Here is a 14,402-nt window from a genome sequence, read left to right as displayed (position 1 = left end):
TATACATACAAATGTTTTAAATTTTAAAAAGTATACCTTACATACTATACATTATAAATATCCTGCGTATAACTGATATTCTTATTACTAATCATGGTATATTTCCATCCTATTTAACCTTTGACTATATATCTACATGATATAGTTGCCACTAGCCATGCTATCTAACTGTAAGAAACATAGTTTTTGTTAACTGTCATGTAACTAAAATATACACCTCTTATTTTACTCATGATATATCTCCACAAGTGTGGACCATCATACACTTCTTTAACAAAATAGTTAAGTGAAAACAAGCTTGCTCATTCATTCATTTTTTTCAGAGTATCTCTTTGTATAGATCAGCACTTTACAGCAGAACTTTCTGAGATGATGACCATGTTCTCCATTTGCACTGTCTAATATGGTCGCCATTAGGCACACTAGAAAATTGGCTAGAGTGACTATCCAATTGAATTTTGACATAAAATTAAATTTTAACTTAATTAAATTCACAGTCATGTAGCCATATGTGGGCTAGTGGCTCCGACATTGGATAGCATACTCTCATCAGAATGGAAAGAGCTAATTTTGAGTACCACTTGGGTCTACACTGTTTCTTCCCAATGATCTTAATGCATGTAGCTCTGCTATCTGGATGGAAGGGTAAGAGTGAATAGGTGATGACAGAGAACCAACAGTCGCTCTTTGTTCTGTTCTATCTGTGGTTTGACCTTTTATTCACAGGCTGCCATATCCATAAATGAATGTGCCCAAACAACAGAACTATTGTTCTTAATTTGTTAAGAATTCTACCTCTAACAAGTCAGATGAAGGCATGAATTGATCTCCACAACTATACAACTAGGCAGATGTAATTTGTAATATACTTACTTGTTCTGAATAAAAGTGTTCTACCTTTCTATATTTAGTAGAAGATATTATTTCCAAATGGACCTGTCAAAGATGATTGCAATATTGTCCTCTTCTTTCTGTAAAATTATCCTTCATTCTATAAAACAAAACAGAACCAGAAACAATCACATTGGAGGACTGGAGCAATTATCCAGCTAATGCCCCTCTTCTTAGAGATGAGATGATGGTCCAAGCCAAATAAAAACTTGCTCAAAGCCATTGGCTATTTATAAGAAAAACCTAAGGAGAACCCAGGTGTCTGCACTCTTGAACTAGAGCTCTAGACTCTGTTCAAGTGGGACTCTGTCCTTCTCAAAGTTTCTTCCAGTTGATGCTGATGAAAGCTAAGAAGGTGACTAGGAATTAAATAGCAAAAGATGGGAGGGGTAAGTGCCAAAAAGGATGGTGCTGAGGGTAAGTTCTCTCCAATTGCTCCAGGTAAGAGTGAAGCATGGGTGAAGCACTGGGTTCGATTCTCAGCACCGCATATAAATAAATAAAATAAAGATTCACTGACAACTAAAAAATAATATTAAAAAAAAAAAAAGAGTGACACGCACTAGACTCATCCAGGGAAGAAGTTTTCAGGCAGGAGACAGCACATAATCAAGTCTTAAAGTATAGTAAGATGAGAACAGGGGGTCTGGCTGGAGGTCTGGCTGGAGGTGGCGGAAGGTAAGAAGGCTTGCATAATAGAGGAAATGAGCCACAATATGAAACAGAGAGTACGAGTGACTGAAGAAACAGAAAGAGCAGGTGTGCTGTGAGTTCAAAGGAGAGACGCCATAGAAAGACTTGTATGCCATGATGAGGCATTTGTATTTTGTTCTAGGGGCAATTGGGATCAATAGCAATACCAGAAGCATGTTCAAAGTGATATTTTAAGATAATAAATATATTTTTACTTCTTGGTGTGGTCCTGGCCTTTCATCTTTCCAAAAAGTGTAGAAATCGACTCCTTTTCTCTTTCTTGCCCCTTAGATATTTTAAAATGTGTGCTGAAAAGCAGAGACCCAGACGCCCAGTGCTTGGCCTATCTTTGCTCTCCCCATGTCCCTCCCTGAGCCAAATAAGTCAGATCACCATCTGCGCGCCCCACCACTGCTGTCTATTCACACATACATACACACCCCGCTGCTTCAGGATGAAGACAAAGATCCTGAATTAGAAACAGCATTATTGGACAGATAGGAAAGGGGGAAGAAAATTCCGATCACTAGGTGGAGAGAAGCAAAAATGGAAGCCAGATGATTGGGATTGAGGCATGAGAATGGGGTGGGGTTGGAAACCCATAAATATTTTCCCTAACATTTTACTATAAAAAATTTCAAACATAACATGAAATTTTTAAAAGCTATACAAAAGTATTTTATAACCACCTCATAGATTCTACAATTATTATTTGACTATGGTTACTTTATCATATACCAATCTAATTTTCCATCCCTCTATCTATTCATCAATCCTTTTTACTTATTTTTGTTTATTCAACATAAGTTATGGACATCAATACATTCTTTATTTATTTTTTGTACTAGGGAAAAAATCCAGGGGTGCTTTACCACTGAGATATATCCCAGCCCTTTTTATTTTTTAATTTTTGATACAGGGTCTCACTAAGTTTCCCAGGCTGGCCTCAAACTTGAGATCCTCCTGCCTCAGCCTCTTGGGTGCCTACAATGACACCACACCCAGCTTCGACATGAATACATTCTACATCTGTATCATTAAGTAGAATTCAATACTGCTTTGATTTTGTTTTTGTTTTAGAAAAAAATATATACATTGAAGGTCTGGAGATGTAGCTTGCAGATCTTAACTGTACTCTTTAATGAGTTTTGAAAGGCTTACACTTCAAAAACCTGTCATGAGATAGAACTCTGCCCTCTCCTTAAAAAGTATCTCACACCCCTTCCCAAATTCCATCTTTACCACATCTTCAGAGGCAATCATTATTCTGATTTTTTTCATCATAAATTAGTCTAATCTCTTTTATAAACTCATATAAATTGAATAAAGACTCCCAAATTATGACATCATAAAATATGGAACACAGAAAACATGGTTTGATGTGCATCTTCTTACATCTTCTCAAGAGCAAGATATTTTCATTTTCATGAAGTTCAGTGTCATGGTTTAGATATGAGGTGTCCCCAAAAGCTCCCGTGCTAGATAATGTAAGAGTCGTAACCTAATCAGTAGATTAATCCACTGACAGTGATGAACAGGACAGTAACTATAAACAGGTAGGGGATGGCGAGAGGAGGTAGGTCACTAGGGATGTATCTTTGGGTTTTATATTTTGTCCCTGATGAACAGAGCTCTCTCTGCCTCCAGGTTGCCATGTGCTGAACTGCTTTCCTCTGCCACATCCTTCTGCCATCCTCAGGCCCAGAGCTATGGCTCATATTTTCAGAACTGAACCTCTGAAATATGAGCCCAAATAAGCTTTTTCTCCTTTATATTGTTCTTGTCAAGTCTGTTGGTCACAGTGACACAAAGCCGACTAAAATATCCAGCTTATTAATTTTTGCTTTTTTTTAATTCATGATTTTTGTGTCCTATTTACAAAATCATTGTTATTTAAGCCCCAAAGATTTTTCACCCAAGTTTTTTTAGGGATCTTATGATTTTAGCTTTTGCACTGGATGTCATGATTCACTTACACTTAAGATTGTTGATTCATTTTGAGAAAATTTTTGTTTATGGTGTGAGATAAAAGGTTGAGGTTCCTTGGGCAAGGGGCTGTATCTCTGTTGTAGACTGCTTGCCTAGCATTACAAGGTCCTGGGTTATAATATCCTTAGCACTGGAAAAAAATTAAATTTTCTTGATTACTGTGTCCTCATAAGTGTTAAAATCAGGTAGCATGTGCTAGGAACAGTGGCACACACCTGCAAGCCCAGCAGCTTTGGAGGCTGAAGCAGGAAGATCATAAATTTGCAGCCAGCCCCAGCAATTTATCTGGACCCTGTCTCAATATTTAAAAAAAAAAAAAAGGTCTGGGGATGTATCTCAGTGGTAAAGCACTCCTGGTTCAATCTCAAGTACCCCTTAGCCCCCACAAAATCAGGTAGTATAATAAATCCTCCAATTTTGTTCTCCTTTGAAATCATTTACATTCTCATATAAATGTTAAAATCATTTTTACTGATTTTTTTACTGATTTCTATTTTGTTTTTGTACTTTGAGATGGGGTCTTGCCTTCTTGCCCAGGCTGGCCTTAAGTTCACAATCCTGTTTCAGCTTCCTGAGTAACTGGGTTTACAGATGTGCACTGCACACAGCTGATTTCTATATATTTTTTTAAAAACTGTATTTTTAGTTGTGGATGGATCCTTATTTTATTTATTTATATGTGGTGCTGAGACTTGAACCCAGTGTCTCACACATGCTAGGCAAATGCTCTACCACTGAGCCACAATCCCAGCCCTGATTTCTATTTTTTTAATATTCATTTTTTAAAATTTTTTAAACATTTTTTAGTTGTCAATGGATCTTTATTTATTTATATGTGGTGCTGAGAATCGAACCTTGTGCTTCACACATACCAGACAAGTGCTCTACAACTGAGCCACATCCCCAGCCCCAATATTTATTTTTTAGTTGCAGTTGGACACAATACTTTTATTTTATTTATTTTTATGTGGTGCTGAGGATCGAACCCAGGTCCTCAAATGTACTAGGCGAGTGCTCAACCACCAAGCCACAATTCCAGTTTCCTGATTTCTATCTTTAAGACACATTTTTTATCTTTATTCTTGGTACTCAAGATTTTTGAACCCAGGTGTGCTTTACCACTGAGCTACAACCCCAGCCCTTTTTATTTTTTATTCGAGACAGGGCAATTTACTAATTTGCTGAGGATGAATTTGCTATTCTTTTGCCTCAGCCTCCTAAGCCACCTCACCAGGATACAAGACACTTTTTTGACCTCTGGCTTTCGGTCTGGCATGTAAAGAAGTAGAAATGTTACTTCAGTTTAATAAGTTAAAGCTGAATAAAGGAAAATCAACAACTGCAGGAAACAGAGAGTTGTTAATAGGAATAGTGTTTCAGTTTTGCAAGATGAATAAAATCTAGAACCACACCTGTAATCCCAGGGAGGCTGAGGCAGGAGAATTGAGAGTTCAAAACCAGCCTCAGCAACTTAGCCAGGCCCTACGCCATTTAGTGAGAGACTGTCTCAAAATAAAAAAATAAAAAGGGCTGGGGATATGGCTCAGTGGTTAAGCATCCCTGGATTCAATTCCTGCTACCAAACAAACAAACACAAAGATTCTACAATGTGAATATATACAATACTATGGAACTATACACTGAAAAATGGTGAAGATGATAAATTTTATGTTACATATGTCTTTCCACAATAAAAATTCTTCATAAATGTAAAAATGAAAAAATTCAATTCATGAATTTCTATCCATTATTAACATTAACTTCATTACATAATTGTTTTTGAAAATCATGTTGTTATGTAAAGGATGGGGTATTCAAAATTATTTTTTCAAATGTCAAAAAAACTAAGTGCATTCTGCTAAGATACAAATAATTATGTTTTTAGGGCCAGACTTTCTATTACTGGACAAACAAATGAGGTTAAAATACACTTTGCATTTTAGGTGGCTAGTGGATGGGGACCAAAATTTGCTTTCCTCTGAACCAAAAAACCTGGGCCCTAAGACCTCTGTTTGAGGAGTCAGAGGATTTCAGAGCTGAGAGCATCAGGAGAGTCTGTTGGAGGAAGAAAGTGTGTCTTCCAGGGCAGTTGTCCAGTGATCCGCTCGTGATAATGGGTCACGATAATAAATTAAGTGGGTCACAAACACTTAAATATCTTCAAAGTATTCCATATTTTTAAAAAATAATTTTCTTTTTTTCCATTTGTATATTTGTTTATATTTATGTTACATATTTTCAAAACTATTTTATTTAATATTTCTATTTTTATATTATTTTCTATTTCTATTCCATGTTTTAAAAAAATATGAATTAGGCTCGGTGCAGTGGTACACCCCTGTAATCCTAGTGGCTTGGGAGGCTGAAACAGAAGGATTACAAGCTCAAAGCTAGCCTCAGCAACAGGCGAGGTGCTAGGCAAATCCGTGAGACCCTGTCTCTAAAATACAAAATAGGGGGGCTGGGGATGTGGCTCAAGTGGTAGCGCGCTCGCCTGGCATGCGTGCGGCCCGGGTTCGATCCTCAGCACCACATACAAACAAAGATGTTGTGTCCGCCAAGAACTAAAAAATAAATATTAAAAAAAAATTCTCTCTCTCTCTCTCTCTCTCTCTCTCTCTCTCTCTCTCTCTCTCCCCTCTCTCTCTCTTTAAAAAATAAAAATAAATAAAATAAAATACAAAATAGGGCTGAGGATGTGGCTCAGTGGGTGAGTGCCCCTGAGTTCAATCCCTGGTACCCCCCCACCCAAATATGGACTAGAACTAAAATGATAAGAAACACTGTATTTTCCCATGAAAATTTTATTTCAGTGATTTATGTTTCCTGGCACTAGGTGGTAATATAGATGTCTTTCTTGTGAGTCAAGGTCAATGAATGGTTGAAGTTCAGTTTTCCAGGGAGCTCCCTCAGAGGGATGTTTAACACTACCTGGGCGAGGTGACTTTTTTTTAAGTAGTTAAGAGTTCAGGTTTATTAGGTCCTCATGAAGTACACTTCCAGCAGTAACATTTATTACTTGTGAATATTTAGTCACAATCAAGCAAAGTGACTTCTGAGCTGTACTTGAGGGAAACCAAAGTCTACCAGGCAGTAAAGCAAAGAGACCATTTCCAGGCAGAGAAAGCAGCATAGGGAAGAGCTGTGGGGGACAGGGGTTGGGCAGCACAGGGATATAAGCAAAGGCCTCTTCCAGTGCCAGCGTAGGGTCCAAATTCCAGCTGTTTTACTAACAAGCGGAGAGTCCCAGATCAAAGAGTAGGGACTAGCACACAGAAAAAACTTGATTAAGTAGCAACTACTGTTAATTCTTCCTTCCTTTTCTACCTCCCCCAAAAGGGGTGGACCTGGGAGGAGTCAGGACTCTACAGATTGGGTCAGAGTTTAAGTGAGAACAGAAAAAAAGAGGAAGAAGATGAGAAAGAAGCCAAGAAGTTCCCTCTATTCACAAGTGAACAGAATCAATTAATCCCAGAGTTGGTCATCCGGTCATTTGTCAGCTGAAAGAATTGAAATTGCTGCAGGGATCATCAGGAAAGAATCTCAGCTGATTTTGAAGGTGCTAAAAAATGCATCTTCACTTGGATACTGGAAGTAGTCTTCCTAGTCACAGAAAGTCTGTGGCCAGAATGGGGAACCAAGTCAGAGTCAATTAATGCTCCAGAGAATAAAGTCAATTCAATAAAATTAATTTGAAGAAAACGAATGAAATCCAGCAGACCAGGGTAACCATCCCTAAAGGTTTCCCTGCTCCTGTAGTCAATTCTGAGTTACCCTTTTGGTTGAAGAACAGTACTGGGACCAGTTTGCATCCCTAGACCTTGGCTCTGGCTCTGCAACTCCTCTCCTCCCAGAATTCTGTCCAGTGAAAATCTGAATTGGGTGGGAAAAGACCTTTTCCTATAGTTGTATCTTGGAAAATAATGTTTTGAACACATTCTAAAAAATAGGTATTTTCTTCCACATGGTATGTGGAAGAAAGCTCCTCAGAGAACTAAAGTTCCTCAGGACTCATGACCCATGACTTTTGGAGTCATTCCCACAATTCATGAATGAAATGAGGGAAAGAGGAAGCACATGGAAATGGAAAATGCATTTTTTTTAATCTTTTTTTTTTTAAGAGAGAGTGAGAGAGGAGAGAGAGAGAGAGAATTTTTAATATTTATTTTTCAGTTCTCGGCGGACACAACATCATTGTTGGTATGTGGTGCTGAGGATTGAACCCTGGTTGCACGCATACCAGGCGAGCGCGCTACCGCTTGAGCCACATCCCCAGCCCCTGGAAAATGCATTTTGACTTTGGCATTGTGAGCCTGAATTCAAATCCTCGCTCTGCAGTTTGTGAGATGGGCACTCCAGAATGTTAGTTGGCCTTTCTTGTTCTTGCTTTCTTTACTAAAATACTGACATGTGTATTACCCACCTCCTAGGACTTGTGTGGAGATTAAACATGGTAGTAGTTGGGGTAGAGATGGACAGTGTGTGTTATCTGTCTTCCTTTCTAGTAAAAGTCTCTAGAATGTTCTTATATCTTTAGACTCCAGCAATCTCACTTATTACTGTTAATGTTATATTTTGGGCTGAATTATCCATTCCCTTCCAAGTCCAAATGCTGAAGCTCTAAATGTGACTGTATTTGAAGATAGGGGTTTTAAAGAATGAAGTTAAAATGAAGCTATTCAGACGAGCCTAATCCAGTCTAACTGGTATCCTTATAAGAAGAGAAAATTTGGATACACAAAGCGGGTTCCCAGGGATGTGCTGATCTGTGATTCTAATGATAATCTCAGCAACAAGACTGGGTTTCCTTCCTGTAATGCCAAAATATGTTTTCAAGGTCTCCCTCACTTTGTCTCAAAGTTAACACAAATGTACCTCCCAGACTCCAATGTACTTTTAAACATCAACTCAATGAAAACCCAGCAGACCAAGTTAACCACCCCTAAAGTTTTCCCTGCAGGCAAATCCAACCAATCATGCAAAATTACATTTCTCTGGAGGAAAACCTAATAAACATGAACTTTAAATGAATATAAACCAAAACTTTAATATTTAGCACTGAAACATACTTAAAATCCCATTCCCTCTCCCTTCAGTACCTGGCTGAATAATCCAGTTGCCCTTCTGTGGGTGGAACAAAAGCCATTTTAGAATGAAGTTTCTTTTTAACTACTTCCCATTTCATAGCAGAGCCTGGGTTTCCTCTAGATCAGACACCTTCCTGTTTTGTGAGAGGCGAGTATACAAAAAGGGAAAATGCTCTTTTTCTTTTTGTGAAAGCATAGTAAGAGTGGTTGGGACACACAGACTTCAAGTTCAGAAAGGACAGATGAGTATCAGTAGAAGTAACAGGGAAGAGGTGAAATTTGAGACTTGAAGACACAAAAACTAGAAATTCACTCATTTGTTTTCTGTTTATTCACAACATAATGATCCTGTTGTTTTTTATTCATCTATTCTATATCTTAAAATGAGACCCTGTGCTTTGGACATTAGATATGTATTTTTTATGATCAACAGAAAGAGAGAGAAGGAGGGAGGGGGAGAGAGGAATGGAATGTATCGATTGGGTTGAAAGCATATCACTTCAGCAGTCAAGGTCATGCTCAACTCCTTACCTTGAATCGCAGAAGACGTCCAGCAAATGAGCGTTCTCTGTCACCAGGATTCTGGGCAAGGTTAGCACAGGCACATGGATCACCAGTACCAATTCACACCCCCGATGATGCAAGATTTGTGGTCAGAGACTCCAGGAAGCCAGCTTATAGCTTCTATTCAGCTCCGGGAATGGAGAAATCTCTCAATCTCTCTGCCCTTGTGAATGACATTCTTGCATACTCTTTCCTCTGCTTTGCACAAACTGAGACTTTTTTTTTTTTTCATGTTGTGTAATTTCTTGTTTCAAAATGAGCACTCTGAGATTCACCTTTCTGATGCAGAGGGATATGCGAGTTTTCCCCAAAGTGAATTTCTACATTCTATATTTTTTAGGGAAGTATGTTTCCCACAACTGTGAGATGGGCTTCTTGGAAGTAAGATCTGGGCCTGTACTATCAGGTGGACTTTTCAATTTTAATGAAACCTTTATGTAAATGTACATTCAAGGAAAAACCCTGCAAAGATAGGCATCAGAATAATAATGGTATTTACCTCTGGGAAGAAAAATTATGGGGAATTTTAAGTTGTCTTATTTTGCGTCTCTGTATATTTTAATTTCCTGTACCAAATACCCATTACTTTTGTAATAACACATGACATAGGATAAAAAGGAAAAAAATGTAGAAATATGGTTGTAGTGGGCTGAATAATGACCATTTGAATATATCGTGTGCTAATCCCTGGCACCTGTGAAGGACATACCTTTCACATGAGATTAGGTTACAGATCTAAAAGTGGGTGTGACGTTTTTGGATATTCAGGTGGGTCCTTTGTAAGAGAGAAGCAGAGGGACATTTGAAACAGATAGAAGAGGGAAGGCAGTGTGCCCGTGAAGTCAGAGACTGGAGTTGGTCATACACCAAGAATACTGATAGTCTCCTAATGCTGGAAAAGGAAAAAAAAATGAAAAAATAAATAGAGTGTTGGGGGAGATTCTCCCCAAGAACCTCCAGTGGGTGTACGGTTCTGCTGACATCTTGATTTCAGCCCTACGATACTGAGGTTTTTACAATATATTTTTAGTTGTTGATAGACCTTTATTTATTCATATGCGGTATTGAGAATCAAACCCACTGCCTCACACACGCTTGGCAACAGCTCTACCACTGAGCTACAACTCCAGACCCTAAAATACTGATTTTTGGTGGTCGTTTATTATAGCAGCCACAGGAGACAGATGCAGTAGTATATCATGGTAAAATAAATAAATTGATGCCCATTTTCATAAGCATGTATCATTTATTTTTATTATCAAGAAATATTACATTGTATAAAATGTGTAATCATTAGCTGATTAACTTTGAGATTATTTCCCCCTTTTGGCTATTATGAATATGCTGCTATGAACGTTAGGGTATGAGTTTCTGCATGGGCATGTTTTCATTTCTCATGGTTATATACCCAGAAGTGGAATTGCTAGTTCATATGGCACATTTGAGAAACTTCCAACAGCTAGATTGTTTTCCAAAGTAGCAGCACCACTTGACATTATAGAATAGTGTATAAGGGCTCTAGTTTCTCCACTCCTTGCCAACTGGTTATTATAATTATTACTATTTTCCAGTACTAAGGATTGAATCCAGAAGCACTCTACCACTGAGCTACATCCCCAGCCCTTTTTTTTATTTTGAGACAGAGTCTCACTAAGTTATCGAGGCTGGCCTTGAACTTAAAATCCTCCTGCCTTAGCCTCCTGAGTGGCTGGGAATGCAGGTGTAAACCACTGAACTCAGCCTTGTCTTTTTATACTACAGGCATTCTAAAGGATAAGTAGTATCTCACTGTGGTTTTACAATCATTTATTCTTGCCTTTATTTACTTCTTTAAAGAACAAACAGGTGCTGGGTGTGGTAGTGCATACCTGTAATCTCAGGGACTCAGGAGGCTGAACCAGGAAGTTCAGAAGTTTGAGGCCAGCCTCAGCAATTGAGTAAGGTCCTAAACAATATAGTAAAACCCTGTCTCAAAATAAAACAATAAAAAGGGCTGCGGATGTAGCTCAGTGGGAAAGCACCCTTGGGTTAAATCTCCAGTACTAAAACCAAAAAACAAAGCAAAAAGACAAAAACAAAAAAACAGGTGACCAAATAAATACCATAATGACATATTTGTGATAAATACTCAGAAATAACCAGGGTAGAGATGAACATGGAAGTAAAGGAAGTTAGAAAGGTGACATTTAAGCTAAGGTCTCAAGGGTGGATGCAACCAGGCCTGAAAGTGCCAAGGAAGAACTTTCCAGTCAGAGAAAAGCAACCATCGAGGCCTTGGCACGAGAAAGAACTTGGCAAAGTCTAAAAACAGAATAAAGGCCAGGGCAGTTGATTACAGTGGGATGAGATGGCATGACATGAGGCTGAAAGGTTGGCAGGAGATGGGTAGGAGTTTGTTTTTAAACCCAAATACAATGGGAAGCTGTTAAAAGTTCTACAGTGAGAAAGTGGCATGATGGTGTTCATATTTTAAAAGATCACTTTAGCTGCTACACTGCAAAACCAGTTAAGCAGTGATTCCATTTGTCTAAGTGAGGTAGTAGTGGCTTTTTCTTTCCACATTTTTTATTGGTGCATTATAGTTGTGCATAATGGTGGGAGTTGTTGTTACATATTCGTACATGCACTCAATGTAACGACATAATTTGACCATATCTCTCTCCAGTAGTAGTGACTGAATCAGAATAGTAGCAATGAAAAGAAGTGCTTTGAAGTTCTGTTTGAGAGTTAAAAACAAACAAGACTTGATGGCACTTGAGGGGTTAGTGAAAGGGAGAAGTCAACAATGACTTTTAATAAGTTTCTGGCCTTAGTGGCAGGAATAATGAGGGTGCCCTTTATCAAAATAAAGAACCAACCAGTTAATGATGATTTAGAAGAGACAGGCATGGTGGCAGGCACCTGGAGAGTTGGGAAGCAGAAGTGGGAGGATCACTTGAGCTCTGGAGTTTAAAGGCCAGCCTGGGCAACACAGGCAGATCCCATCTTTAAAAAAGAGGAATGCTATTCTTGTATACTGACTGCATAATCTGCTAAATAAATCCTAGGAACTTTCAGTTTGGCTAGTTTTCCTTGAGTTAGTATCTTTTATAGGTAGATCCATCTGGGGCTAGGGTTGTGGCTCAGCAATAGAGCGTTTGCCTAACACGTGTGCGAGGCCCCGGGTTCGATCCTCAGCATCACATACAAACAAAGATGTTGTGTCCGCCAGTAAATAAAAAATAAATAAATAAATAAAATAAAGGTATTGTGTCCAACTACAACTAAAAAATAAATATTAAAAAAATAAGTACATCCATCTTATTTCTGGGCTATAAATGTGGTAACAACTGATCAGGGTCTTGGAATTATTTACCTTTATCCTACAGGTTGTGATATTATATTCTCTCTCACTGATATTAGTTCAAAATTTAAAACATTTCCTTTTGTTTACATCCAGTGTCGTCTATTCCAGCCACTCTTTAGATTCTATCCATGTTTCAAGTGTTTGACATGGTATAATTTAATTGAAATCAATGAAATGAAAGTTGAAATGATAAAATATGAATCACCTATCAAATTGCATGTTGATAAAATGTGTATTCAGCTGGTCGCAGTGGTGCACACCTGTAATCCCAGTGTCTCAGGAGACTGAGGCAGGAGGATTGTAACTTCAAAGCTGTTGGGAAAAGTATAAACGGCAGCCGCACCCCAGAGAAAAAAAACCCAACTTGGTGCCTAAGGACCTCTTCTTCCTACCTTCCTCTTTTCTGCAGTGGCGCCAAAAGTTCCCACCCGTGTGAACTCTCACCAATTTCAAATCACGCTAGTGGGGAACCTTAGCCCCAATAAGAACTAATTCCTAGGCTCCTGAGCTGATATCTGGAAGAACTTGCCAATAAACGGGTGGCCTGCCATTTATCTAAGCCCTACCATCTCCCCCCTTAGTTCTATATAAGCACACAGCCTTTTGCAATAAAATTGGAATTCTCCCGGGGAAGTGTCTTTGCGTGGGAAACTCTTTCATTCTGGTGCCCGGTGTGAGGATACGGGTGAGCTCTGTCTAACAAGAGCCCCGTCCCCCACGTCCCCCACTCCACCGAGACACTCCGCCCTGGTCAGATGCCGGCTCCCTACACTCACCATTGATCTGACCTTAGGTAAGTTTCCCCTTTCCCGCTCGCGGACTCCCTCTGGGCTTGCACTGGTACTGTGTGCCCGGTAGGGAGGAGGGAACCCACCCCACTAAGACCTTTACCGGTCGCAGTGGACCCTCCTGGCGATCCGTTTCCCTTTGGGGCGTGAGGCTTCTGAGTTTATGCGAGAGGCTCTGTGGGTTTTTTTCCTCCTCCGCTGCCTGCAGCTGCCAGCTAGAACTGCTGTTTCCTGTGGGGCTGCTGTGTCCAGCCCAAGCTGCTTTTCTGCTCGAGGAAACTGAACTCCTGGCCTGGATCTGCGTTCTGCCAGATGGAGTTCTGTTTTCATTGCTGACTTCTTTTCACTGCAGTCAAAAACTTTCCTGACATCAGGTTGCCCATGGCTTTGACCCTATTGGGTCTTACAGATTGCACTTCACTGGTGACGACCGGGTAGTGCCCTCTGTATTTCCTTCGATGGCTGGTCATTTTGGAGACGCCCACTTGAACCCCGTTCGCCCTGAGCTTCCAGGAAGCTGTTCCAGCCCGGGATTTCTCTTTGTCCCTCTCGCTTACTTTTATTCTCTCTCTCCCCCCCCCCCCCTTCCATCTCTCCCTGTGACTATGGGCACCTCTTCGTCTGTACCTGAAGCCTCACCTCTCAAATGTCTAATAAAAATCTGGCCACACTCTCCCTCACACCAGACATCAAGTCCAAACTTCTAATCAAATTCTGTACCCAAGATTGGCCTACATATCCACTGGATAATGGCAATCATTGGCCTCCAGAAGGCTCCTTAGATCCAAACCTCCTTCGAGACCTTTTTAACTATTGCCAGCATCTGAAAAAGTGGAGGGAGATTCCCTGTGTTGAAGGTTTTAGCCTTCTCGCACAGCACCCTGCTCTCTGCTCCTCCTGTTCTCCCTCTGAAGTCCTCCTTGCTTGCAAACCCCTCACTTCCCCTACTTCTACTCCTGACTTCCCAGATTCTTCCTTATTCGACCAGGCTGATGAACCCCCACCTTACCCCCCAGCCCCATCTGCCCCTTCTCTCCTGCTATA

At 39.7% G+C, this 14,402-nt stretch overlaps 1 protein-coding gene across 7 annotated transcripts in view; it reads right to left on the bottom strand.

Moving 5' to 3' along the window:
* Nlrc4 (NLR family CARD domain containing 4) overlaps window positions 1-13,632 on the bottom strand; it is a 43,347-nt gene extending 29,715 nt beyond the window's left edge. The window contains exons 1-4 of one of the 7 annotated variants that reach the window (XM_078029421.1): window positions 13,462-13,632; window positions 12,776-12,882; window positions 9,192-10,116; window positions 874-991 (exon numbers count right to left, since the gene is read on the bottom strand). In XM_078029421.1, the coding sequence (XP_077885547.1) occupies window position 874 (1 nt within the window). In that variant the 5' untranslated portion in view covers window positions 875-991; window positions 9,192-10,116; window positions 12,776-12,882; window positions 13,462-13,632. Of the gene's footprint in view, window positions 1-873; window positions 992-9,191; window positions 10,117-12,775; window positions 12,883-13,346 lie in introns of all 7 variants that reach the window. The other 6 variants (XM_078029420.1, XM_078029422.1, XM_013357386.4 and 3 more) reach the window with 6 other exon arrangements.
* Window positions 13,633-14,402: the final 770 nt, after the last annotated feature.

Source organism: Ictidomys tridecemlineatus, chromosome 12, assembly GCF_052094955.1.
Source record: "Ictidomys tridecemlineatus isolate mIctTri1 chromosome 12, mIctTri1.hap1, whole genome shotgun sequence".
NCBI lineage: Eukaryota > Metazoa > Chordata > Mammalia > Rodentia > Sciuridae > Ictidomys > Ictidomys tridecemlineatus.
This window is presented reverse-complemented; position numbering and strand designations above follow the sequence as displayed.